General features: G+C 49.2%; 2 protein-coding genes across 3 annotated transcripts; both read right to left on the reverse strand.

The window, feature by feature from the left end:
* Positions 1-2580: 2580 nt before the first annotated feature.
* Positions 2581-6512, reverse strand: BAX (BCL2 associated X, apoptosis regulator). Of its 2 annotated transcripts, none has more exons than XM_059904776.1 (6): positions 6409-6512; positions 5787-5838; positions 5549-5695; positions 5031-5166; positions 3178-3282; positions 2581-2761 (listed from the first exon to the last, which is right to left on the reverse strand). In XM_059904776.1, exons 1-6 carry the CDS (start codon positions 6440-6442, stop codon positions 2657-2659), a joined length of 579 nt encoding a protein of 192 aa, XP_059760759.1. In that variant the 5' UTR covers positions 6443-6512; the 3' UTR covers positions 2581-2656. The 2 variants fall into 2 exon arrangements, with proteins under 2 accessions (XP_059760759.1, XP_059760760.1); XM_059904777.1 differs by having other exon boundaries at positions 2604-2811; positions 3173-3282.
* A 7957-nt stretch (positions 6513-14469) lies between these two features.
* Positions 14470-25202, reverse strand: DHDH (dihydrodiol dehydrogenase). The gene is given in 9 exon segments (XM_059905451.1): positions 14470-14740; positions 15019-15172; positions 16051-16175; positions 20409-20661; positions 23118-23129; positions 23131-23282; positions 23958-24094; positions 24481-24629; positions 25152-25202. Coding segments are annotated over 9 exon segments (1110 nt in total). The 3' UTR covers positions 14470-14663.
* Between the last annotated feature and the right edge of the window lie 281 nt (positions 25203-25483).

The raw sequence follows: 25483 nt of genomic DNA on the forward strand, positions 1-25483 counted from the left end.
AGTTGTAGAGCCCTGGTGTTCAGTCCCGGAGTGGGAGAGAGGGATGTTTCCAGAAGCCTAGTAGGGGCTTTTTAAAGAGGTCAGGGGTCTTGGAGAGCCTTTTGGAGCCCTCGAAAGATTGTCTGGGCCCCTTGGAATACCTGGGGGCTATTTTAGGGGCTCACTTTTTCTGGAAGCTGAGATGGGGAGGGGTGAAGTGACACTGGAATTTTGGGGGTCCCTCTGAGGCTGCACTTCCTGGAGATGACTTTGAAGGCAGCCAGAGACTGGGAATTCTTTTTGACTCCGAAGCAGCCTCGCTGAAATTGTCCCTGTCTTGCCTGACACATGCTCCTTCAAGATCACAGAGAAGTACTGGGTCCTGGTGAAACAAGGAGGGTCTGGGGACCTATGAATGGGATGTCTGTCTTTAACCAATGGACATTTTTAAAGTGTGCCTGGTCCAGGCTGGTGCCTGGGTGGCAGAGCTGGCTGAAGGAGCCCTCCAGGAGCTCCCCATTGTTGTTGTTTGGGGGGAAGGAGAAACAGAGACAGGACTTTGACCCTATTTCAGTGCCCTAATGGAGGCAGCTGGCCGGCTGGGGCAGGAAAGCTGAAGCCGCTGGGGCGTTGGGGGCAAAGGTCAGGGCTCACCTTGCAGAGAAGCCTCTCCAAGCAGCCCGGGCAGGGTACTCCCTGATCAAGGGGACGCCAGTCAGGCTGGTATCTGGGGTCCTCAAGGGGTGTCTGGGCCAGTGGCCAGGAGAGCAGCCGTGCTGAGTCATGCTGAACTCAGCTCTGGAAGGGGCTCCCTCCGAGGGGCGGGGTGGAGCCCGCTGACTGACCTCATCTACTTTGGGTGGACTGCAGTCTGGCTGGGACCCAGGGAACTAGGCCTGGCTGGGCCCCAAGTCTGGTCCCCTCCCCCGAGGTGCCACCTTGAGGGCTTTGTCTCAAGGCACTGTCTTTTTAGTTCCCTTGATGGTTTCCCTGGGCTCCCGCCTGTGGCCATATTGTCCCCTCTCTCTGGGTGGTGACTCAGTCTCCCCTCACTTCTGTCTTATCTGACATCTCTCCCCTGACTTGCTGTCTCTGGGGCAAGCCTCTGGGGGAGGGGCAGTTGCCCCAGGCACACAGTCACAATGGGGTCTAAGTTACTCATTCACCAAATTTCATACCTCAGCCCAAAGACCTTTAGCCTGGGAAAGGAGAGGTGACCTGGAAAGTGCTCACAGGTGGAGGGAGAGGAAGGGGTGAGATAAAGATGATCTGAAGAAGGTGGGGGTATCAGGGGGGATGGGAGAAGACAAGTGACCCAGGGAAACAGGGACAGAGAGACAGGGGGACAGAAAGACCCAGAGAGGGACAAAGAGACAGGAACAGAGACAGAGAAGGGGACGGAGAGCCAGAGGGGTGGGACTTCCCTGGTGGTGCAGTGGTTAAGAATCCGCCTGCCAGTGCAGGGGACACGGGTTCGAGCCCTGGTCCGGGAATATCCCACATGCTGCAGAGCAGCTAAGCCCGCGAACCACAACTACTGAGCCCGCCTGCTCTTGGGCCTGCGTGCCTCAACTACTGAAGCCCACGCGCCTAGAGCCCATGCTCCGCAACAAGAGAAGCCACCGCAAGAGAAGCCCAGGCACCGCAATGAAGAGTAGCCTGCGCTCACCACAACTAGAGAGAAAAAAACCTGCGCATAGCAACGAAGACCCAACGCGGCCAAAGAAAGAGAGCCAGAGAGGTGACAACCGACTGTGACTCTCCGAGTGACCTTATTCTCTGTAATTCCCTTTTCTGATTCTCCTTCTGTGGCTCAATCTACTGTGCCTCTTTGTGAGCACAGCATCTTCCCAGGGGCCGCTCCTCTCCTGGAGGGCCCTTCCCATTTACAGGGCCAGACCCTAGACTCCTCCTCCTCCTCCAGCCCCTCCCTCTACCACCTGTCAGTCTCCAGCCTGTGTGTCTCCTCTGCAGCCACACAGCTCAAGCTCAGGCCTCCTCTGGAGTCTCCCTTGGACCCTCTCTCCAGCCTCCTCAGCCTTCCAGCCTCTCAGCCTGCCAACCTCCAGAGCCCTCCCCTGCTCTCCTAGTCCTCCCGAGGTCTGACCCCCTCCAGCTTCTTCCCCATTTCTCCACCTCAGTAAATGTGCAACTTCCTGTGGTCCCATATGGTGGAAGCTTCCAGGTCCTAGTTCCCAGGGTCCAGGAGGCTGCTTTGCACCCTGCTACCCTGATATCCACCCCCCACCTCCACCCCAGCCCCAGGCTCCCCTGCCGGGCTTGGGCCCGCACAGTGCTGCCTCTAACACAATACCCTAGGCTGTGACACGACTCATGTGATCTCAGGTCACCTCGGTTCCCCTCAGGACTGTGGGCTCCTTAAGGGCAGGCCAAGACTTAACTCACCACCTACCCATAGAGGGCACCAGGCAACCTCAGAAAAAGATGTGTCAGCACATGAAGCCTGGTCTCCTGCGAAAGCCAGGAAGTGGGCCCAGTGACTCAGACTCTGAAAGTGTGGCCCGAAAGAGGTTTATTGCCCCCCGAGACCACTCCTCCCCACCCCACCCCAATAATTACAAAAGTAAGAAAAATGCCCATGGCCCCCAGTCCCCACCCCTCCCGAAAAATGCCATAATTTATGCAGAAAAGACACAGTCCAAGGCCGCTGGTGGCCTCAGCCCATCTTCTTCCAGATGGTAAGCGAGGCAGTGAGCACGCCGGCCACGAAGATGGTCACTGTCTGCCACGTGGGTGTCCCAAAGTAGGAGAGGAGGCCGTCCTGGGGATAGGGACATGAGGCACTTCAGCAGCTCAGCCAAGGGGCAGGCCCTGGGCCAGCACATGAGGGGTCACAGAGAGGTCAGAGGGCATGAGTGGGGGCAAGGGCCTAAGATTAATGGTACTAAAGAGCTGGGGGCCAAAGAGTTATCATAGAACTTGAGGGATTCCGAAGGAAGTAGAGGCACCAGGGAGGGCAGAAGGCACTAGTCAGGTCAGAGGTCACCAGGAGGTCAAGGGTCATGGAGAGGTCAGTCGGTGCCATATGAATCAGGGGGTTGATCAGACATGTAAGAAAACGCATTACAGAGTACATCTGATGATCCGAAAATGGGGAGGGGGGCACCACTGTGGTGGGCTCAGGAAGGCCCAGGGGTCCCAGAGGAGTGGGGGATTGGGTGGGGTTAGGGGCCTCACCCAACCACCCTGGTCCTGGATCCAGCCCAGCAGCCGCTCTCGAAGGAAGTCCAGTGTCCAGCCCATGATGGTCCTGATCAGCTGGGGCACCTTGGTGCACAGGGCCTGCGGGGAGTGGGCTGGGCCTTAGGGACTGAGCCTTGTCCCCACTGCCTGGGGCCGTGGCCCCCAGCCTCCTTTCTCAACTCTCTGCCTCCCCTCCTGCCCTTCTGCAATCTCTTTTCCACTCACAGTCAGAATGAGCTTCATAAATTGTGAAGTGGATCTGGTCACTGTCAACTGCCCTGCTCACAAACCATCTATGGCTCCCCAGTACTTCTGGGATAAAAAATCAAAAGCATATCTTGGCCCACAAGGCTCTGTATGAAGCCTCTGACCTGATCACATTCCAATTTTCCTCTTCTTTTCTGTGCCTCATTGTCCTTCTTCCATATCTTTTTTTTTTTTAATTTTAAACTTTAATTTTTATTTTTTCTTTGGCCACTCCACACAGCTTGTGGGATCTTAGTTCCCCGACCCGGGATCAAACCCGTGCCCCCTGCAGTGGAAGCACGGAGTCCTAACCACTGGACCGCCAGGGAATTCCCACCCTTCTTCCATATCTTCATTCCCACCAAATTCTTAACCTGCTTCAGGACCTTTGCACATGCTGACTCTGCTGCCTCAATGGGCCTCAACCAAGGGAATTTTCACTCATCCCTCAAAGCTCAGGTCTAATGTCACTTCCCCAGAGAGGGCTTTCTGACCTTCAGACGAGGCAAGGCCTGACGCCTGCTCTTCAACTCCCTAAGCTTCCCTACTCAGCCTTTATCTCGCTGCTTCTCACCTGCTGTCCCCAGCTCCACACGCAGCCCTACCGTCACCCTGACTGCTGTCCCCCTCACCTCTAACATTCAAGCCCCATCAGCTCAATCTTGCAAACACATCAAGAAATCTACTTCTCCACCTCCAATGCTGCCCCCTGACTCCAGGTCAGTCTTCCGTTAGCCAGGACTATTACAGGTACCCCTTCGTCAGCTTCCCAGTTTTTGCCCTTGTGCCCCATAATCCATTTTTCTACCCACAAGGGACAAAATAATTTGCTGGGCTTCCCCTCCCCCAGTATTTTATAATGAGAATCTTCAGAGAGAAAAGTTAAAAAAATTTCAAAGTGTACAGGCATATACACACAACCTAGATTCTACAATTAACATTTTGCTCTCCTTGCTTGAAAAGTCTTTTCTATTTATAAATCAGGTCACCTCACTCTCTTGTTTAAAACCAGCCAATCACTCCTGTCGCACTCAGAGAAAGCTAGTCTTTATAGTGGCCCACAAGACCCTCGCAATCTGCCCTCATCTCACCTTCTCCCCCTCCTCACTCTGTTGTAACCACATGGGCCTCCTCATTGCCCACAACACACCAGGCTTGGTCCTACCTCAGGGCCTTTGCATGTTCTGCCCCTCTACGGGATGCCTTTTCCCCCATCTTTATACAATATATCACTGCATCTTTCTTGTCATTCCAACTTTGGCTTTCATGTCACCTCCTCTTAGAAGTCTTTCCTGACCACTTTGCCCAATCACGTCACCCTAGTTTACTTCGCTCAGCACTCATCATACGACGTGGGCTCCCTGAGAGCAGGGACCTAGCCTGTTCTGTACTGTGTCCTGGGTGCCGAGTACAGGTCACACACACCATAGGCCCCATAAATGCTTGTTGAATGAATAAATGAATGAAAAAGCAGACAAGCGGTCCATAGCTGTCTCTCTCCATTCCCTCTGTGGTTACTGGGCTGCCACAGGGGTGGACCTCACAACTCCCAGGTCCTCATAGGGGAGCCTGCCTGGGCTCACAGCCCTGCAGCCGCCCACCTTGAGCACCAGTTTGCTGGCAAAGTAGAAAAGGGCGACAACCCGGCCCCAGTTGAAGTTGCCGTCAGAAAACATTTCAGCCGCCACTCGGAAAAAGACCTCTCGGGGGGAGTCTGTGTCCACGGCCGCGATCATCCTGCAGGAGAGAGGAGAGCCAGTGCTGGGGAGGGAGGATCAGGCGGAGTGTGGAAACTCTGGTGTCCACCCCATACCAAAGATAAGGAAACTGAGGCCTGAGCCAGGAAGCCATCATGGGGGAGAGCCACAAGGTGGACATTGAGGAAATTGGGGAAAATGACTCCCTGAAGGAGAGTTTCAAGATCCTAGGGCAGGGGAGGGCTGGGAGTCCAGAGTGCTGAGTTGAGTGGTGGGGCCCTGGACCCCTGGGTCTGACGGAAAAGGGGGCTGTGGGCCTGGACTCCAGGCTCCCAGGGGAAGTGGAGGTTGGGAGCTGGGACTCCTGGGCTCTGAGGGAGAAGGGGCTCACTGGCTGGGCCCCTGGGTCCCCGGGACCACACCTCTGCAGCTCCATGTTACTGTCCAGTTCATCTCCAATGCGCTTGAGACACTCGCTCAGCTTCTTGGTGGATGCATCCTGGGGCGCCTGCTCCAGGCCCAGCTCGGGTGTCTCTCCCCCCATTCGCCCTGCTCGATCCTGGATGAAACTAGAGTGGGAATGGAGTTGCAGGGAATGCAGAATCAGAATGGGGCCTCACTCCTCAAATCTGCTCCGCAATAATCAGACCTCAAACTCACCCCTGAAGCAAAAGGGCCCCTGTCTTCATGATCTGCTCAGAGCTGGTGGGCCCTAGAGGAGAAAGGAGGGAAGAGGTGCCTGGACTCTTGGGTCCTAGGGGGATCCAGGGAACTGGAGTGGCTCATGATCCCTGAGGGAGGACAACGCTAGGGGACCCTGCATTTCTGGGTCCCTGGTAGATAAAGTGACTGGGGGCCCAGGCAACTGAGTCCCTGATGGAGAAAGAGGCAGGAATCCTGGGCCTGTATCCTTCATTCTTCCGGGGGAGGAGGCTGAGGGAACACTTCATGCAACCAGACCCCTGGCCTGAGGGGACCGAGGGGAGACCCGCCCCTCCCACCAGGAAGTGGTGCCGGCAACAAGCCCGGGCCTGCCCCGGGGGCTTGGATTATGGGGTTCCCCAGCTTCTCGGGGGTCCGAGAGCGCCAGACAGGAAGGGATCCGGACGCAGAGGCCAGAGAGCCCGGGACCCCGGGAGTGGGTGGAAGCTGGCAGCGCCGGATCCCGGAGTTTCTGCCCCGGAGTGCTTGGCGATCGGACGGCCCCATACCGGCAGGAGGGATCCTGGGGTCGGCCGGCGAGGGGCTCGCCCTCCTCCCGCCCGTCCGCCTCCCGCCTCACCCCCGCCTCTGGGTTGCTCCCCGGACCCGTCCATCACCGCCGCTCCCGCCGCCGCCTCTCGCCGGGTCCGCCCGGGCGGCCGCAGCACGCCCCTGGTCACGTGAGCGCCCCGCTGAGCGTGCGTCCTCTCACGTGAGCGCCCCGCAAAATGGCCGCCGCGAGCCGCTGCCCCGCAGGGCTACCCGGACATGGGACCGCACCTGCCTCACCTGCTCCGGGAAGGCTCGGCCCCTATCACGTGACTGCCCAATCAGCACTTCCCCTTAGGAACTGGTCGTGGCGCCGTTCCACCAGGCACGCATTCAATCGCAGCTATAACTTTTATTCATTCATTCATTCCTGCAGTATTTTCAAAAGTTTCGGGTGGGACTTGAGCCCTTGCCAGGACAGAAGGAACATCAGAGGCCAAAGATAGCATTCTCTGAGGCAGGAAGTTCCAGATGACTAAAGTCTATGAATGTTTATATGTGTTTCTGTGAAAATAAAAGGAATCTGAAGTTCAAAAAGTGATAGATTGGTGATAGATTGGCAGGGTGAGGACAGAGAGGCTCCTGGGGTGTCCGAAATGTGCTATATATTTATCTGGGTGGTGATTACTTGGGCATACAAATATTTAAAAATTCACTGAGTTGTACACATAAGACGTGCAGTTTACTGTATGGCAATGATTATATCTACCTTTCAAACGAAAATAGTAAGAAGGAAAAAGAACTGAGATTAGAAAAATAGGCTGGGGTCAGATGATGAATGGTTTGGGCATATAAGAGAAGGGAATCTATGTCCTAAGGGTGGCTGGGAGCCACGGCAATTGAAGATTATAGGTGTCTTAATCCATCAGCCTGACAACACCAGGAATATAGTCTGACAAATTAAAGTTTATTGACCCATTGAGATGATGGAGACCACACAACAGAGAAATCATGGAGCATCTTGACAAAGGAAAAGGTAGAGTTATTATAGGATTTGGAGGAAGAGTGGAGTTTAGGTGATGACTGTATGTTAGGCTCAAAGCCAAGCAGTGTGTGGACTGCAAAAGGAACCAGGGTCCTGTATCCTTGCAAACTACAAGATGAATGTAGATGTGTAGTGTTGGGTCCAGAAACCCTTTACTCTGCACCTGGGTTGGAAATCGAGGCTGCTACTATGTTTCAAATGATTTCGATCCTACAGGCAAGAGTGGGATGTTTCATTTTTACTGATAGAATTTCCAACACTGTGAGTAAGAAAGCATGTCCTTGGGAAATAGTGTTTCGTATTAACTTTGAAGCTGGCTTTATTTGTGTCTGTTATTCCAGCCCAGTGAATTAGCCCTCCCTCCATCCCAGTTACAGAGAAGGAAGAAAGGGCTTTTAATGCAGCCACAGACCTCTAAACAGTACAGCTGTTGAATAGAGGGGAAAAAACTTTTGAGATAGTTCTGAAGTCAATATTGTTTACAATAATAAAGATACTATATCAGAACTATGAAGCCCACCTCCAAGATGGGCCCCAATGATTCTCACCTCCAGGTATTCAGGCCCCTGTGTAGTCTCCTCCCACATGAATAGGGCTGACAGTGTGACTAATAGGGTATTGCGGAAATGGCAGAGTGTAATTTCCAAGGTTAGGTCATAAAAGTCACTGCAGCTTCTGCCTGACTCTCTCTAGGATCACTCACTTTAGAGGAAGCAGCTGCCACGTTGTGAGGACACTCAAGCAATCATCCACTGGAGAAACACATGTGTCGAGGAACCAAGTCCTCCAGCCCGTCAAGCCTTAAGGTGACAGCTGTCCCCACCAACATCCTGACTGCAACCTCGTGAGAGATCCTAAGCCAGACCCCACAGCTCAGCCACTCATTGATTTCCAACCCTCAGAAACTGTGTGAGACAATAAACGTTTATTGTTGCTTTAAACTGCTAAGTTTGGGGGCAATTTGTTACACAGCAATAGATAACTAATACATCTAGGATAACTATGGCCTATTTATAGATGCAGAAACCAGAGCCCAGAGAAGGAGATGGATTTGCCAGAATTGTACGGTTCTTGTGGGTGCTGTCAGGTCTCCAGCTTGACCTGTGTCCCTTGGACAGGGCTTTCTTACTCAGCCCCACTCATAGGCCCCAGCCTCTTGTCCCTCCCCTCCAGCCCATCTTCCACATGAACCTAGATGGGTTTTTCTATATTCAGAGCTGGCCCTGGTCCTCACCTGCTCACAGCCCTCCCATGGCTCACTGGTAATAGTAAATCTCTCTTACACATTATTATAAGACAATTAATCTAGTACAATCTGTTATTTATTGTATATCCGAAGGGATAAGAGAGAAAATGAGGTTTTAAGACTTTTTTGGAGGGGGGCATGCCACATGACTTGTGGGATCTTAGTTCCGAGACCAGGGATGGAACCCATGCCCCCTGCAGTGGAAGCACAGTCTTAACACCTGGACCACCAGGGAAGTATCTTAAGACTCTTCTAACAAAGGAAAATACAGTTTATAAGTGTTTTAAAGTTACCGATGTATATTACAAGATGGACGTAATTGGTGGGATCTGGGGGTGGCTTACTTGGGTCCTCTGCTTTGCATTCTCTCACAAGGCTATAAAAAAGGTGTCAGCTGAGGTTCTGGTCTCATCCAATGACTCATCTGGGGAAGGATCCATTTCCAAGCACCCATAAATGGTTGTTGGGAAGATCCGGTCACATGAGAGACACTGGACTGAGGGCCAGCATCTTGGTTCCTTGTTGGCTGGAACTCCTTTCTTTGCCATGGGACCTCTTCATAGTGCAGCTCACAACATGGCAGCAAGCTTAATCAAAGTGAGCCGGCAAGACTGAAGTCATAGTCTATTATAACCTAGTCTTGGAAGGGACATCCCATCACCTTTGCTATGAGCGGCAGGTCACTAGGTCCAGCACAGTCACAGGAGAGGGGATTATATGAGGACATGAATACCAGGAGGTGGAGGTCATTGAGAGCCATTTTAGAAACCGATTACCCCAGAGAAAACTCTAATTCGAAAAGACACATGCACCCCTATGCTCATAGCACCACTATTTACAATAGCTAAGACATGGAAGCAACCTAAATGTCCATCGATAGATGAATGGATAAAGAAGATGTGGTCTATATACACAATGGAATATTAGTCATAAAAAAGGATAAAATAATGCCATTTGCAGCAACATGGATGGACCTAGAGATTATCATATTAAGTGAAGTAAGTCAGTGAAAGACAAATATCATATGATATCATTTATATGTGGAACATTAAAAAATGATACAAATGAACTTATTTACAAAACAGAAATACACTCACAGACACAGAAAACAAACTTATGGTTACCAAAGGGGATAGTGCAGGGGTGGGGGGAGGAGAGAATTTAGGAGTTTGGGGTTAACAGATATATGCTACTACATATAAAATAGATAAACAACAGGAACCTACTGTAAAGCACAGGGAAGTGTATTCAATATCTTGTAATAACCTATAATGGAAAAGAAGATGAAAAAGAATATATATATTCAATATATATATATAACTGAATTACTTTGATGTACACTTGAAAGTAACATGACATTGTAAATTAACTATACTTCAATGAAAGAAAGAAAGAAAGAGAGAGAGAGAAAGAAAGAAAGAAAGAAAGAAAGAAAGAAAGAAAGAAAAGAAACTGACTACCACTCCAGGAAAGGAAGAACCCTTTGCACATAGAGGAAGGACAGCAAAGGAGAGGGCTAACATGTTGTAGATGCTAAGTTATTCAGGGGAAGAGGACCCTGGTGGCTGATCTAGTGAAGGTTCTGGGGTGGAGAAGAGTGAGTAGGATTTGGGGGTTCCACTTCTGCTTAGACATATTAAAAATGAATCCATCTCTCCCACTATAAAAGTTATACCAGATGTTCTGGTTCACTACTGCTGTGTAACAAATCAGCCCAGAGCTTAGTGGCTTAAAACAACAATTATTTTATTATCTTTGATAGGCCTGTGGGTAGTGAGATTGGGAATGGCTCTCTGGGCAGTTCCAGCTTGGGGTCACTCAGTGTCTGCAGTCAGAAAGTGGCTGGAATTGGAAGAGCAGGGAGACTGAAGGGTGTCGGGACCTGGTGGAGCATATATTTTCATGGAGCCTCAAGCCTTTCCATGTGGTTTCTTTGTGTGGGATAGCTTGAGCTTCCTTATAGCTTGGTGGCTTCAGGGCAGCTGAACTACTTGCCTGATGGCTGAAGGTTTCAAGAGTATTTCAGCTAACAAAGAAATTGCATTGCCTTCCCTGATTTGACCTCAAAAGTCATGCAGCATCACTTCTGCCATGTTGCAACAGCTACATATTAGTCATGAGCCCACTCCACTTCAGGGGAAGGGGAACTCGACTCTACTTCTTAATGGGAGAAGTGAGTGGGGACAGGAGATATCTTTGGAAAATATAAGGTAACACACCAATTCAGCTGCTTTAGCAAAGACCATTATAACAATGACTTAAACAACACAGAAGTTTATTTCCCTCTCATGTAACAGTCCAAGAATATGCAACCTTAAGTGATAATAACAGTGAGTAAAGTTCCACAGTGTCAGGAACTATGATGGTTAATTTTATATGTCAACTTTACTGGGCCAGCTTGACAGGGTACCCAGATGTTTGGTCTAACTTTTTTTTTTTTTTTTTTTTTTTTTTTTTGGCTGTGTTGGGTCTTTGTTTCTGTGTGAGGGCTCTCTCTAGTTGTGGCAAGTGGGGGCCACTCTTCATCGCGGTGCGCGGGCCTCTCACTATCGTGGCCTCTCTTGTTGCGGAGCACAGGCTCCAGACGCGCAGGCTCAGTAGTTGTGGCTCACGGGCCCAGTTGCTCCGCGGCATGTGGGATCTTCCCAGACCAGGGCTCGAACCCGTGTCCCCTGCATCGGCAGGCAGATTCTCAACCACTGCGCCACCAGGGAAACCCCTGGTCTAACTTTATTCTGAGTGTTTCTCTCAGGGTGTTTTTGCATGAGATCGATATTACATCAGGAGACTTAGTAAAGAAGATTGCATAAAAGGCCTGAATAGAACAAAAGGCTGACTCTCCTCTGAATAAGAAAGAATTCTTTCTGCCTTGCTACCTTTGAACTAGGACATGAGGGACTTCCCTTGTGGCGCAATGGTTAAGGCTCCGCGCTCCCAATGCAGGGGGCCCAGTTCGATCCCTGGTCAGGAAAATACATTCTGCATACTGCAACTAAAGATCCCTCACGCCACAATGAAGATCCTGCATGCTGCAACTAAGACCCGGTACAGCCAAATAAATAAATAAATAAATAATTTTTTTTTTTAAAAAAAGGAACTAGGACATCAGCTTTCTTCCCGCCTTCAGGCTCAAACTGAAACATTGGCTCTTCCTGGGTCTCAAGACGAAACTGCACAATTCAGATGGGACTTGAACCCAAGGGGTGGGACTTAAACCCAGTGTCTTTTTTTTTTTTTTTTTTTGACGGCGCCATATGGCATGTGGGATCTTAGTTCCCTGACCAGGGATCAAACCCGCGACCCCTTCAGTGGAAGCCCGGAGTCTCAACCACTGGACTGCCAGGGAATTGCCCCCGCCAGTGTCTTTTTTTTTAATATAAATTTATTTATTTTAATTTTATTTTTGGCTGCATTGGGTCTTCGCTGCTGCGCGCGGGCTTTCTCTGGTTGTGGTGAACGGGGGCTACTCTTCATCGTGGTGTGCGGGCTTCTCATTGCGGTGACTTCTCTTGTTGCGGAGCACGGGCTCTAGGTGCACGGGCTTCAGTAGTTGTGGCATGCAGGCTCAGCAGTTGTGGCTCACAGACTTAGTTGCTCCGCGGCACGTGGGATCTTCCTGGACCAGGGCTCAATCCCGTGTCCCCTGCAGTGGCAGGCGGATTCTTAACCACTGCGCCACCAGGGAAGTATTCCCCCCACACACTGTCTTTTAAATGAGATCACACACCAGGTCTCAGATCTTAATGAAGCTCAGGTTCTTTATGTCTCATCGCAGAAAGAATTCAGTGGGAGACAAATTGATAGGTAAGAAGTGGACTTATTTAGAGAGAAACACAGTCCACAGAGTGTGGACCATCTCAGAAGGCGAGAGGCCCCGAAATATGGGGTGATTGGTTTTTATGGGTTGGGTAATTTTATAGGCTAACGAGTGGGAGGATTATTCCAACTATCTTGGAGAAGGGGTGGAGATTTCCAGGAATTGGGCCATTGCCCACTTTTTGGCCTTTTATGGTCAGCCTCGGAACGGTCATGGCATCTGTGGGTGTGTCCTTTAGCATATGCTAATGTATTACAATGAGCATAGAATGAGGCTCAAGGTCTACTGGAAGTCAAATCTTCTGCCATCTTGGACCTAGTTGGTTCTAACCAGTTTATGTCCTATCCTCAAGGGCTATGTCATTCTTTTAGACGTTGTGCCCTGCCCCCTTCCCTCCTGTTTCAGAGCTGCCAGCCTTCAGACAACAACTACACCATCAGCTGTCCTGGTACACATGCCTTCAAACTTGTACTGGAACTAAACATTGGCTCTCCTGGGTCTCCAGTTTGCCAACTCATCCCGAAGATCTTGGGGCATGCCTACTTCCATAATCATGTCTTTCTTCTAGCCTTCTAGCTTGTTGCCCTACCATTCACAACACAGCACTTCCATCTCATAGTGTAAGATGGACACACCAATGCCCAACACATCCCTGCACCAGGAAGGGAGAGACTGAAAGGGATGTCATCCTCCTTGCCTTTTAAGGCCATATCTCAGATGCTGCAGACATCCCACTGGCCAGAAACCATTTACATGGCAAGAAACTGGTTGCAAGGGAGCCTGGGAAATGTAGTCTTTAGCTGTGCAGCCATATGTCCAGTGAAACTTCCCTATCAGAGGCGAATAATTATTAAGGGGACATCTAGGCATATCTGCCACACGATCAAATGATTGAAACCAAGCAAGCAGAGGGCTGAATGGTTTCACATTGTGGTGATAGCTGAATGATGTGTAATGGGACTTGGAATAGGCAAACAATAGAAAACTCATTTAACTGATTTCTAATCTCTCAATGTTCTGAAATTTCTACCAAATTGCTTATGTGCTCAGAGTGAGAGTTATTAGTGTCATAAACCCAATGTATCCATCTCCATCTTCTGGAATGTGGTAGAATTGAACTTCCCGGACTCTCTGTGGTTCGTTCAAGTCACATGACTAGTTTTGGCCAATAAATTCTAAGAGATTATGTATGTCATTTGTGTGTCAGAACATTTAAGTATTGGTACAAGAGCTTCCAGGGTGTTCTTCCTTGGCCACACTTGACCGGCAGGACTCCAGATGGTAGTGGCTCTGTCAGCCTGGGTCCCAGACATATACAGCCCAGAACCCTCAGTCAATATATAACACAAGTGAGAAAAAAACCTTGTTATGCTAAGCTGAGATTTGGAGTTGTTTGTTACTACAGCATAACCTAACCTATTCTCACTACTATAGAAAAATATGAAAGTTAGATCTTTCCTAGAGCACAGAGTTAACCCTAATTGGTTGGCCAAGCACCCACTCCAACTGCTTGTAATTTGGGTGGGAATGATCTCCGACCCTTTCCACACAGAGGGGCATATGACCCTGGCTTTGCCAATAAGGCCACTGAAATACTTGTGAACGTTCCTGTTGAAATGACTCTCTATACCTCAATGGAGGCCTGGAGCTTCTGGAGGCCTGACCTCAAAGTGAAGGGCCAATCAGCTAACATCTATAGAGAACCTGCTGTGTGCTAGGGCCTGTTATATACCATTCCATTTACTCCTCACCAGAGGGTGGATAGCGTGGTATCTCCCCTTTGCTGATGAGGAGACAAAGGCAGAGAGAGGCTAAGGGAGGGTGCAGTTAGGGACACCTCCTACCCATATACTATGCCCTGCCCAAGATCACACAGGCTGAGGCAGGCAAACTGTGGATTTGCTCACACGTCTGCTCCAGGAGCTTGTGGGAAATGTGATCCTGATCGCCCGCCCCCGCACATCCTTCCACCCAATTTATGCTCTAGTGACCCCTTGGATGGTGGGCTCTCTCCAGCTCCCATCAAACCACCACTGCCAAGATCTCTGTGGAAAGCACGTTTTTATTTTATTTTATTATTTTATTTTATTATTATTTTTTGGCCATGCTGCGCAGCTTGTGGGATCTTAGTTCCCCAACCAGGGATTGAACCCGTGCCCTCGGCAGTGAAAGCGCAGAGCCCTAACCACTGGACCGCCAGGGAATTCCCAGCATGTCTTGATTTGTTCAGGACATACATCAGTGTTTGTCTTGGGGGAAGGTGATTCCAGTGGCCTTCCTCACCTCCTCAAGCATGTCAGCCAGGAGCTCACTTTCTGCCAGAGGAATCACAAGACTTTCCTTCAGGCCTGGGGGAAAGTGCAGTTAGGGACCCCTCCTACTCACGTCCCGAAGACCAAAAGAACTACAATTCCGAGAATCCCATGAGGCACAGTAATACATGGTTCAGGCACATGGATGCCGCAGGGGTTCCTGGGAGATGTAGTTCTAAACAGTTGCTTGAGCGGCTGAGGGGTGGGGAAGATATCCATCTCCCCTACCGGGCTTGCCCTGCCACCCTGCCACCCTCCCACCCCGTCCTCCACATCCTTACCCTTCTGCAGGCATTCCTGGACGTGCTTGGCCTCATAACTCATGCCCATTCCACTTGTAAAATTGAACTCCTTGCCTGGGGCTGGGGACAATGGGAACTCCATACGCTCCCCCTTCACCACCAGCTCTGTTGGACACCAGCAGGGGTCGAGGATCTGAGGGGAGATAAGAGGTGGTCCTACTGCCCTCAGCAACCGGGCTGCAGGGGCTCCTCTTGGGGCTGCTCAGGAGCCTCCCTCTCATCAGCTAAGGGCTGATCACCCTCCATCCTCGGGGAGGTTTGGGTCCCCAACCCCAACCCCTGCCCTGGTCGCTGGGGGATTATTCCTTAGCATCAAGGTTGCCACACTACAAGCCTGTCTTGTCTGTCCATTTCCCCAGGAACAAACCCCTCTTTAACCCTATGCTCAGGCCTCGTGAAGATAGCCTACCTTTGCATCTGTAGATAGCCTATCTTTGCAACAGAATCCCCGTTGCAAGGAGGAGGCTTAGACAACCCATCACCTTCTTATCCACTAGGAGACTTGTTTTTGTTTTAGCCCTGGGGAAGCCTAAATTATTCCCATACCCAAGTCAAAGTCAAAATGGAAATATAGAGATACAACTGGGGCAAATTCTGCAGTTCAAGTTTGGGGCAAGGTCCAAATTCTTCTGCTGAGAATAGAATTTCTTTCTAGCAACATGGCTCCAGGAAGTCCCATGAAGCCACTCTTTGATAATGCCCATATCCTGTCCTGAAAGCAATTCCAAAGATTAGAGCTGTTCTCAGAGGATGGTTGATAAGAACTGGTTTCTCCTAAGAAAGGACTAAGGACTTTTGACAGACCAATGGGTTCACCCTCAAGAAGGAGCCTGGAGGTCCAAACCCCATCCCATGGCCTGGTGGTTGAGGATGGATTCCTTAGCAGTGGTGTGGAAAGAGGCTGGTTCAGTCCCTATCCAGCTCCAACAGGCATGACTGGCCTACTCCTCTTGCTAAGGGCCATGGTTCCCAGTACTTGGGCCCATCCCAGCTCGGCCAATCATGTCTCACCTGGGCCATGCCCTTGGTACCGCTCACAGAGACCATACTGGAGAGCTGGGCAGTGATGCTGCAGGTGAAGCTGCCGTAGACCCCTCCTGGGTACTGGAGTAGCACAGTGACAGTGTCGTCCACACCTGGGGGAAGGCACCGGATGGGGGCAAGCCTGGCATCAAATCCTGCCTGTGGAACCTTGGGCAAGAGACCTCATCTCTAATATGGCAATGAAAGAGAGTGAAGCCAGAAGCGGTGATGTGTCCTACCACATGGATGAACACTGAAAACACTTAGGTTAAATGAAAGAAGCCAGACACAAAAGTCACATATTGCAGGATTCCATTTGTGTGAGACGTCTAATATTTGGCAAATCCATAGAGCCAGAAAGTAGATTTGTGGTTGGTTAGGGCCCAGGGGGATGGGAGAATTGGATGTGGGTTTTTTTTTTTTTTTTTTTTTGAGTAATGAAAATATTCTAAAATTGATTATGGTGGGGGGAGGGATAAACTGGGAGATTGGGATTGACATATACACACTACTATATATAAAATAGGTAACTAATAAGAACCTACTGTATAGCACAGGGAACTCAATACTCTGTAGTGACCTATATGGGAAAAGAATCTAAAAAAGAATGGATATTTGTATATGTATAACTGAATCACTTTGCTGTACTCCTGAAACTAACACAACATTGTAAATCAACCATACTTCAATAAAAATTAATTAAGAAAAATAAAATTGATTATGGTGACAAATGCACAACTGTGACTGTACTAAGGCCACAGAATTATACCCTTAAAATGAATAAATTGTATGGTATGTGAATTATATCACAGTAAAGCTGTTATCAAAAATAAATAAATAAACAAAAATATGCTAAAAGAAAAAAAAGATAGACTTCACCTCTCTGAGCCTCATTTGTGAGAATCAGTTTCCTCATCTCTAAAATGGGGATAATAATAGAACCTGCCTCATAGGTTCGTTACAAGTATTATATTAAATGATATAATATGCACAAAGTACTTAGAAGGGTATTTAAATTACAATAAGTGATATGTAAGCATTAGTTAACACAGCAGGAAGAGTACTAGCCTGGTTCTGGAACACATCAGGCAGGCCATAGATGGAGGAACCTAGTGACTCAGCTCTCTTTGATTTCAGATAAGCCCAAGTTCTTATCCTGGATCTGCTGTATAAGCCTGGATAAGTCACTTTCCCTCTCTGCACCTCAGTTTCCTCGTCTGTAAAATGGGGACAACCTAAATATATTAGGGAGATCATATCTATAATAACCCTAATGCAGAGGTAGCACATGACAGATGGGATCTGTTATAGCTACTATTTAGTCTAGAAATTGGCCAATTTGTTTTGAATTTTATTTAATTTATTTTTTTATACAGCAGGTTCTTATTAGTTATCCATTTTATACATATTAGTGTATACATGTCAATCCCAATCTCCCAATTCATCACACCACCAACCCCACCCCCCCACCACTTTCCCCCCTTGGTGTCCATACGTTTGTTCTCTACATCTGTGTCTCAACTTCTGCCCTGCAAACCGGTTCATCTGTACCATTTTTCTAGGCTCCACATACACGTGTTAATATACGATATTTGTTTTTCTCTTTCTGACTTACTTCATTCTGTATTGACAGTCTCTAGATCCATCCACGTCTCTACAAATGACCCAATTTCGTTCCTTTTTATGGCTGAGTAATATTCCATTGTATATATGTACCACATCTTTTAATCCATTCGTCTGTCAATGGGTATTTAGGTTGCTTCCATGACCTGGCTATTGTAAATAGTGCTTCAATGAACATTGGGGTGCATGTGTCTTTTTGAATTATGGTTTTCTCTGGGTATATGCTCAGTAGTGGGATTGCTGGGTCATATGGTAATTCTATTTTTAGTTTTTTAAGGAAGCTCCATACTGTTCTCCATAGTGGCTTTATCAATTTACATTCCCACCAACAGTGCAAGAGGGTTCCCTTTTCTCCACACCCTCTCCAGCATTTGTTGTTTGTAGATTTTCTGATGATGCCCATTCTAACTGGTGTGAGGTGACACCTCATTGTAGTTTTGATTTGCATTTCTCTAATAATTAGTGATGTTGAGCAGCTTTTCATGTGCTTCTTGGCCATCTGTATGTTTTCTTTGGAGAAATGTCTATTTAGGTCTTCTGCCCATTTCTTGATTGGGTTGTTTGTTTTTTTAATATTGAGCTGCGTGAGCTGTTTATATATTTTGGAGATTAATCCTTTGTCCGTTGATTCGTTTGCAAATATTTTCTCCTGTTCTGAGCATTGTCTTTTCGTCTTGTTTGTAGTTTCCTTTGCTTTGCAAAAGTTTTTAAGTTTCATTAGGTCCCATTTGTTTTTATTTCCATTACTCTAGGAGGTGGATCAAAAAAGATCTTGCTGTGATTTATGTCAAAGAGTGTTCTTCCTATGTTTTCCTCTAAGAGTTTTATAGTGTCCAGTCTTACATTTAGGTCTCTAATCCATTTTGAGTTTATATATATATATATATATATATATATATATATATATATATATATATACATATATATATTTTAAATAAATTTATTCATTTTATTTATTTTTGGTTGCGTTGGGTCTTTGTTGCTGTGTGCCGGCTTTCTCTAGTTGTGGCGAGCGGGGGCTACTCTCCTTTGCATGGGTTTCTCATTGCCGTGGCTTCTCTTGTTGCGGAGCACAGGCTCTAGGCATGCAGGCTTCAGTAGTTGTGGCACGTGGGCTCAGTAGTTGTGGCACACGGGCTTAGTTGCTCCACGGCATGTGGGATCTTCCCGGACCAGGGCTCGAACCCGTGTCCCCTGCATTTGCAGGCAGATTCTTAACCACTGCACCACCAGGGAAGTCCGTTCCCAGAACTTCTGCTGCCAGTGTCCTTGTCCCCACGGTGAGCCACAGCCACCCCCCACCTCTGCAGGAGACCCTCCAACACTAGCAGGTAGGTCTGGTTCAGTCTCCTATGGGGTCACTGCTCCTTCCCCTGGGTCCCGATGTGCACACTACTTTGTGTGTGCCCTTCAGGAGTGGAGTCTCTGTTTCCCCCAGTCCTGTCGAAGTCCTGCAATCAAATCCCGCTAGGCTTCAAAGTCTGATTCTCTAGGAATTCCTCCTCCCGTTGCCAGACCCCCAGGTTGGGAAGCCTGATGTGGGGCTCAGAACCTTCACTCCAGTGCGTGGACTTCTGTGGTGTAAGTGTTCTCCAGTTTGTGAGTCACCCACCCAGCAGTTACGGGATTTGATTTTATTGTGATTGCGCCCCTCCTACTGTCTCATTGTGGCTTCTCCTTTGTCTTTGGATGTGGGGTATCTTTTTTGGTGAGTTCCAGTGTCTTCCTGTCAATGATTGTTCAGCAGTTAGTAGTGATTCCGGTGCTCTCACAGGAGGGAGAGAGCGCACGTCCTTCTACTCTGCCATCTTGAACCAATCTCCTGAGACAGTTTTTCTGAAGAGTGACCTTGATCCCATGTATTATTTTCCTGGTTATCCATTGCCTTCTGTGGTACTGTTTGCAAAGATGAAAACAGTAATTCCTCTTACTCCTCTATGAGTGCCCCTTTGTGGTAGCTCCTTCCATCAAGAGGTAAAGTCTATTTGCCCACCTCTGAAATCTGAGCTGACTTTGGGCCATGGAACAGTGGCAAATATGGTACAAATAAAGGTTTGAAAAGTGCTTGCACATTGAGGCCTGCCTTCTTTTTGTTACGCCTGGAACTCTGAGCCCACAATGTGAATGAACCTGAGCTAGCCAGCTGGAGAGGCCATGTGGAGGAGAACCAAGACTCCCCACACAATAACCAATACCTGCAAGACATAGTGAGGCCGTCCTAGACCATCCAACTCCAGTGGAACAGCCAGCTGACTGCAGCTACATGACTAAGACCAGCAGAAGAACCACCCAAGCTGAGCCCAGCCCAAATTGCCAACCCACAGAATCACAAACTAATAAATGATTGTTATTTAAGGTCACTAAGTTCTGGGGTAGTTTGTTATGCAGCAAAGTCTGAGACAAATTCAAAAAATAATAATTACTAACTGCTTGCCATTTGCCTCAAGTTACTTCATTAACTCCTTATGATAACTCTATTACTGACATTTTACCAGTAACTAATTAAGACTCAGAGATGTTGTGTCCCTTGGCCAAGAACACACAGCAAAATCCCAGCACAGAGCCTGCCGACACTCTCAACTCTGATCCTCTTTGACTTCATATGGGAAGCTCCTCCAGCTGTCTAACCTGATTCTCATGGGTGAGGAGACATTCCCAGCTCAGCACTCCCAGTAAGACAGGATCACTCCTATTACCATCGTATAGTCCAGGATAGATCGTACCTGTTTCATGGCGCCTTCCCACAGCTTAAATCCTCTCCGGCTTTGGCCCACCGAAGACCATAATGATGAACTGGAGGCAGTAGATGCCAATGTCTAACAAGCCACCTCCAGCCTGGGCCCAGTCTATGGCCTGGTGTACATGGGTGAGATTCTTCCCAAATTCTGCCCGAACCACCCGAAGGTCCCCCAGAGTTCCCTGGGCCAGAACAGACCTCAGAGCCTCTACAGCAGGAAAGAAGCGGGTCCAGATGGCCTGCAGACAACAGAGGGAAGAAAGCAGAATGCAGAAAGGGAAGGAAAGGAGTCAGGACCCAGGAGTTAACCAATCAGTTCTTCTCCTTTCGAGGGCCCAATCTTGAGGGGGTACCCACTGCTCCCCAGTCTCCAAACAAGACCCCTCCCTCTTCCTTCTGCAGCCCATCAGTCCCCAAGTTATGTCCTGCCCCTGACACCCTCTGCCCTCTTCTCTCCTCTCCACTCCCATAGCCCCAACGCCGGCCTTTCCTTTCTCATCTGGACCATTACACCGGTCTCCCAATGTTATGGGCTGAATTGTGTCCCCACCAAACCCGAACCCCCCAGTACCTCCCAATGTGAGTGTATTTGGAATTTTTTTTTTTTTTTTTGGCCGCACTGCATGGCATGTGGGATCTTAGTTCCCCGACAAGGGTTCGAACCCATGCCCCCTGCAGTGGAAGCGCGGAGTCTTAACCCCTGGACTGCCTGGGAAGTCCCCGGCGATGGGGTGTTTGAAGAGGTAATTAAGTTAAAATGAGGTCATTAAGGCGGGCCCTCATCCAATTAGACTGGTGTCCTTATAAGAAGAGGAAATTAGGACACAAATATGCACAGAGGGAAGACCATGTGAAGACACAGGGAGGAGACCACCGTCTACAAGCCAAGGAGAGAGGCCTCAGGAGGAACCAACCCTGCTGACACCTTGATCTCAGACATCTAGCCTCCAGAGTGTGAGAAAATATTTTAATTGTTTTTTAAAATTTTATTTTATTTTTAAATTGAAAAGTTTTTTAATTTACTTAAAAAATTAAAAAAATTTTTTTTTGGCTGTGCCACGAGGCTTATTGGATCTCAGTTCCCCTACCAGGGATTGAACCTGGGCCACAGCAGTGAAAGCCCGGAATCCTAACCACTAGGCCACCAGAGGACTCCCCAGAAGAGTGAGAAAATAAATCTCTGTGGTTTAAGCCACCCAGTCTGTGATGGCACTTTGTTACGGCAGCCCTAGCAAACTAACACTCCCAGTCTCTCCCCTCCAGTCCAACCCCTACATAGCCCAGAGGGATCTTTCCTTCTCCTAGAGCTGACCCTGTCTCACCTCTGACCAGTCCCTTTCCATCGTTCTCCATTGCCTAGTGTCAGGTCCCATTTATTGGGTATATATTATGAGCAAGACAATAGGTACATGCTTTGCATAATGACTCCTCCCAACATCCCTGCCACATAGCTATCATTAGGTCCATTTTATAGATGAGAAAACTGAGGCTCAGTTGAATCAAATTACTTGCCCAAGGTCACAGAGCTAGGAACTGGGGAACTGGATTCTAGAGTCCTCTGACTCTAAAGCCAGAAATTTTGACCTGTCCAAGATAAATTTCATACTAAATACATGAAATCTGTCCATTCTTGTTTTCTTTAAGTCTTAACTCTGCTTTCCCTCTCTGACCTATTTACCTATGCAATTTACTTTTCCTTTAAGGCACAGGTCAGTCCCTACCCTCAGGAAACCTCCTTGACCATCACCCAGGCTGGGCCAAGGCCTCTGTGCTCTGTCAACTGCTCAGTCCTATGTCCATGAAAGTCCATGCAAGTGGGCATTGGGATTGCCCATTTCCATGACCATAAGAGCTTGAGCTCCTTGAAAACTAAGCCTGTGTCTTACACATTATGAGTTCCCAGTTCCTAGGATTGGATCTGGCACACATTAGGTGCCAATAAAAATGAGGAAGCAATAAACTCACAGAATTTTGAAACTGACATCTTGACTACTTCTTGGGCACGTGGAACTTTGCAGACTGGGAGTCTCAGCAATACTGGTCATATGACAGCTAGATAGGACATGGGGAAGTAAGAGGCAGCCATTGTGACTACCAGCAGAACCTATAGCAAAGTATTTAAGAACCATAAGACTCCTTAACGTGAAAACAACTTGCGGGGGGGCGGGTGGCGGGTGTCATATGGTGGCCATCTTAATTGCTGGCACTATCCATTGCCGTTTGGTGGCCATTTTAATTACTGGCAATCTGCAAGATGTCAAGATGTTTTGGCTATAGGTAGCTAAGTCTGATAAGGGCAAAAACAAAGGTAGCTTGACGTTGAGGGTTGGTAGGGGATTCCTTGGTACTTCTGATCTCTGTCTCTGTAAATCCACCCAAACTAAGCCCATTGCCATTTTGTGCCACTTTGTCACTATCGACATCTTTTTCTGAAAGGCTGACAAAGGATCCTCCAGGTGGCCGTGTTTGCTAAGGGCCAAAAGCAATGACTTCCACACATGGGAGATGTTGCTAGTCGATTCCATGACATAGCTCAACTGTATCCTGACAAACGCAAGGACCCCGTTTCACTTTGTGGACATCTTAACTCTTGGCAGCCCACCCTTGTATTCCTCTAAAAATGTCCACCGACAACCACGTTTAGTAATGGCAAGTGGCGCTATGTTGTGTGTTGGAAGGTTCCCTCCACCCTCACCTCCATAAGGAATTAGGCCTCGGGATCTGGCCTCAGGAACCATTTCGTGCACTTCCGCGGCGTTCACGCCCATGGGCTTCTCGCACGGCACAGCCTTGCCCGCTGCTAGGCAAAGCAGCACCGCGGCCTTGTGCTGGGGGTGTTGAGTGCCAATGCAGGCCACCTCTAGGGCGGGAAGAAAGAAGTAAAGAGATCGGTCGCCCCGCGCACTGAGACCTCCGGTACCGCCCACCATTTAGAGGCCCCGCCCCCAGCATCCGGGAACCCAAGTCCCTCCAAGCGGGGACGAAGTCCTGCCGCAGTGGTGAAACCCTAGCCTTCCATCAGGACGGAGCTAACCATTCTCTACCATCACTCTGTTTCCTTCAGATTATTTCCAGCCTTCTGAAATTATCGTATTCAATCATATGATCCTCACAACACCACCAAGAAGTAGAGATGATTATTTTGCCCGTTTCACAAATGAGGAAACTGAGAAGGGCAAGCGGAAGAGGGAAAAGCCAGTTCAGGCAGCCTGACTCCAGAGCTGGGCTGTTGTCCAACTACAGTGTCCTGCCTCTCCATCCAGGCTACTCTGGAACGCAGAAGCCCGGGCCGCAGGTCATATTTAAAGCCTGAAGGGCCTCCCTCAGAAATTCAACCCTGCCTTTACCGCGGAGGTGTGGCCCCTAATCGCAATTTCACGCTGGACGAAGAAACCGGTTCCTATCGCTCTGCCTACCAGCCCGAAGTCCTTCCAGGAGCCCAGAGGGATTGGCTCATCCCGCAGAGCCTTGCATCTCCTACGGAGCAGCCTGAAGGCAGCGCCCCCGGTGGCCCCCCGCGGCCCTCCCCACTCACCCACGTTCGGGTCCTTGGCCAGCTCCTCATAGGATCCGTAGGCCTTGGGGAGGTCGTGTTTCCTCGCAAACTCCTTCGCCCGGCTCAGGTCACGGGCCGCTACCGCCACCCGTGGGGCGCCCCACCAGGAGGGGCGCCTGCGTCATACTTGAGGGGCTGGGGCAGGTGTGGAAGACAGGTGGATGGGAGGGAGGTGATGGAGAAGGCCTCGGGTTAGGGAGAAATTACATCCACGAAGACGGGGCACGGGGAATGTGGTCCTGGGGGATGAGGTGACCGGGGGCTGGACACTTGGGTCTTGGGAAAGACAGATCTGGGGCAAGCGATTATTAAACCCCTTAATATCTAAATTTCTTCTTTTCACAGCAAATCAGATCAAGACCCTCCCAAACCTCACGGAATTCGTGTGGTTAAAAGACAGAATGGGATAAAGGAGTGAGTACGGAATTTGAGGTTGTTTCACTGCCTTGGGGACTAAGAAGTCCAGAACCTTAGTTCCCTCCTCCCTCAGACCCTGGAATACCCCCAGACCCCCCGCCCGCGCTTCCCCTGGACTCCGGAGGGAGGGCGGACCTGGTGCCCAGAGCGAGGCAGGGTCCGCAGCACCGTCGTGAAGTCGCTGGAGATAAGGCCAGCTGACACAATGCCCCAGCGAAGCGCCAGCTTCGCAACCTGGAGTCCCAAAGGCCCCTACCTTCGCGCGGAGAGTTAAAGACTTGATGCCCCGCTCAGCGAGGGCGTGGCCCTTTTCTCCTCCCCCATCGCTCCTAGGCCGCTCCTCATTGGCCACGGGGCCTGTGTGCTCCTCCAGGCAAAGAAGGAGGTTATTTAATTCTAGCGTCCCCACTGGAAGAGCGCACCGTTGGCTCCGCCTAATGGGGGTGAGGACCAGAAACACTTCGGGAGTTGTCGCCGCACGTGACAAAGGGGCGGGGCTTTCTTGTCAACTTGGACCCTTGAAACCTTAGGAATTGTCCAGAGAGAGAGAGAGGATAGTAATAGCAAAGCTAGTATTTTTACTAATTTTTACCAATATTTATTAATATTTATAGAACGCCTGTGGTAGCTCAGACCCCCACCTCCGTGCTTTACTTTCCCCATCCCTAATTTCTCACCACAAACCTGCGAATGAGGTTCTATTTACAGACGTAGAAACAGACCCAGAGAACTATGCTCATTTTTTCGAGGTCTCACAGCTAGGAACGCGAAGACCTTCAGGTTGGCTGCTTCCAGAGAAATCGCCATACTGCTTCTTAAGAGCCCTGGAGCCAGGCTGAAGGGTTGCAAACCTCTCCTTGCCACTTCTTGGCTGTATTGCTTTGCACAAGGGGTTTCCCTCTCTGAGCCTCAATTTTCTATTCCGGAAAATGGTGATCACAATAGCATCTACCACAACAGGGTCCTACTGTATAGCACGGGGAACTATATTCAATATCCTGGGATAAACCATAACGGAAAAGAATACAAAAAAGGACGTATAGGGCTTCCCTGGTGGCGCAGTGGTTAAGAATCCGCCTGCCAGTGCA

The sequence above is a fragment of the Balaenoptera ricei genome, chromosome 19 (genome assembly GCF_028023285.1).
Source record: "Balaenoptera ricei isolate mBalRic1 chromosome 19, mBalRic1.hap2, whole genome shotgun sequence".
NCBI classification, from domain to species: domain Eukaryota; kingdom Metazoa; phylum Chordata; class Mammalia; order Artiodactyla; family Balaenopteridae; genus Balaenoptera; species Balaenoptera ricei.